Below are 877 nucleotides of genomic sequence, written 5' to 3'. Positions count from 1 at the left end.
GATAGGGAGGTGGATTCCATTGTAACATGGAATAATTGGGGGAAAATTGGGGAAATACACCAGATGAAATGTGAAATAAAAAGTTTAGCCTTATTAATGATTAATCACAACTCTAATACACGTCTATCACAATGAAATAATAAAAAAGCAGATCAAAAACGTAGCAAAAGAAATGTTGAGCGCGCTTTGAAGAATGACGTGACTCTGCCGACACCTTGCGGCTGAATGCTTCAATACTGGTGTGTAGGCTATGCATCCGTGTGTGTGATGTTTCTGAGGTGTGCTTATGTGTGTTTGTGTGAGCTTAGGCATGAGCAGACCTATAGAAGCTCCCCATTAACAGTCGTGCTTTGAAAAAACAGGAGGAAATCCACCACGTGGGACCTTAGTTGCCCGCCGTCGCTTCCTGATTGGTTTCATTTTGAACATGGCGGCTGTTAGTAAGTATCTGACAGCCGGCAATTCCTCCATCGCAGGTGCTTTGCTGTTCGCCGTGTACGTATTAAAACAAAGACTGTCTTCGGAAACCAATGGGTAAGATCATTGCTTCTTATGCCTGTTGCCATTTATTTACTCGGTGTACGACCTCTTCGACATTGAAATATCATTGACATGGACGCATTCATTTATTTAGACGTTAACGTGCTTCTGGAAATGAGTTACATTGAAACTCGGTGTCATTGATTTCAAAGCGTGTTGTTTTCTAATGCCTTATCCCTGTGTTTATTTGTAGAGAGAAAGGGGCATCAAAACCACTGCTGGACAATGACGTAAGTATATTCCTTAGTCTAAATCTAAGCAGGAATTTGTAGTAGTGTAGGTTTTGGTGTGTATATATATATATATATATATATATATATGTGTGTGTGTGTGTGTG

General features: G+C 40.3%; 1 protein-coding gene across 1 annotated transcript in view; it reads left to right on the top strand.

Moving 5' to 3' along the window:
• The first annotated feature begins 204 nt into the window (after positions 1-204).
• The window catches only part of LOC107730494 (ATP-binding cassette sub-family D member 3-like), a 9,287-nt gene continuing 8,614 nt past the window's right edge, over positions 205-877 (top strand). Inside the window, exons 1-2 of the mRNA XM_016541337.1 lie at positions 205-534; positions 734-770. Coding sequence (XP_016396823.1) covers positions 428-534; positions 734-770 — 144 coding nt within the window. The 5' untranslated portion in view covers positions 205-427. The remainder of the gene's footprint in view (positions 535-733; positions 771-877) is intronic.

This window comes from Sinocyclocheilus rhinocerous, unplaced genomic scaffold (genome assembly GCF_001515625.1).
Source record: "Sinocyclocheilus rhinocerous isolate Xijiao unplaced genomic scaffold, SAMN03320098_v1.1 scaffold4566, whole genome shotgun sequence".
NCBI classification, from domain to species: domain Eukaryota; kingdom Metazoa; phylum Chordata; class Actinopteri; order Cypriniformes; family Cyprinidae; genus Sinocyclocheilus; species Sinocyclocheilus rhinocerous.
Note: the sequence above shows the minus strand (reverse complement) of the source record. Positions and strands in the feature narration are given on the sequence as shown.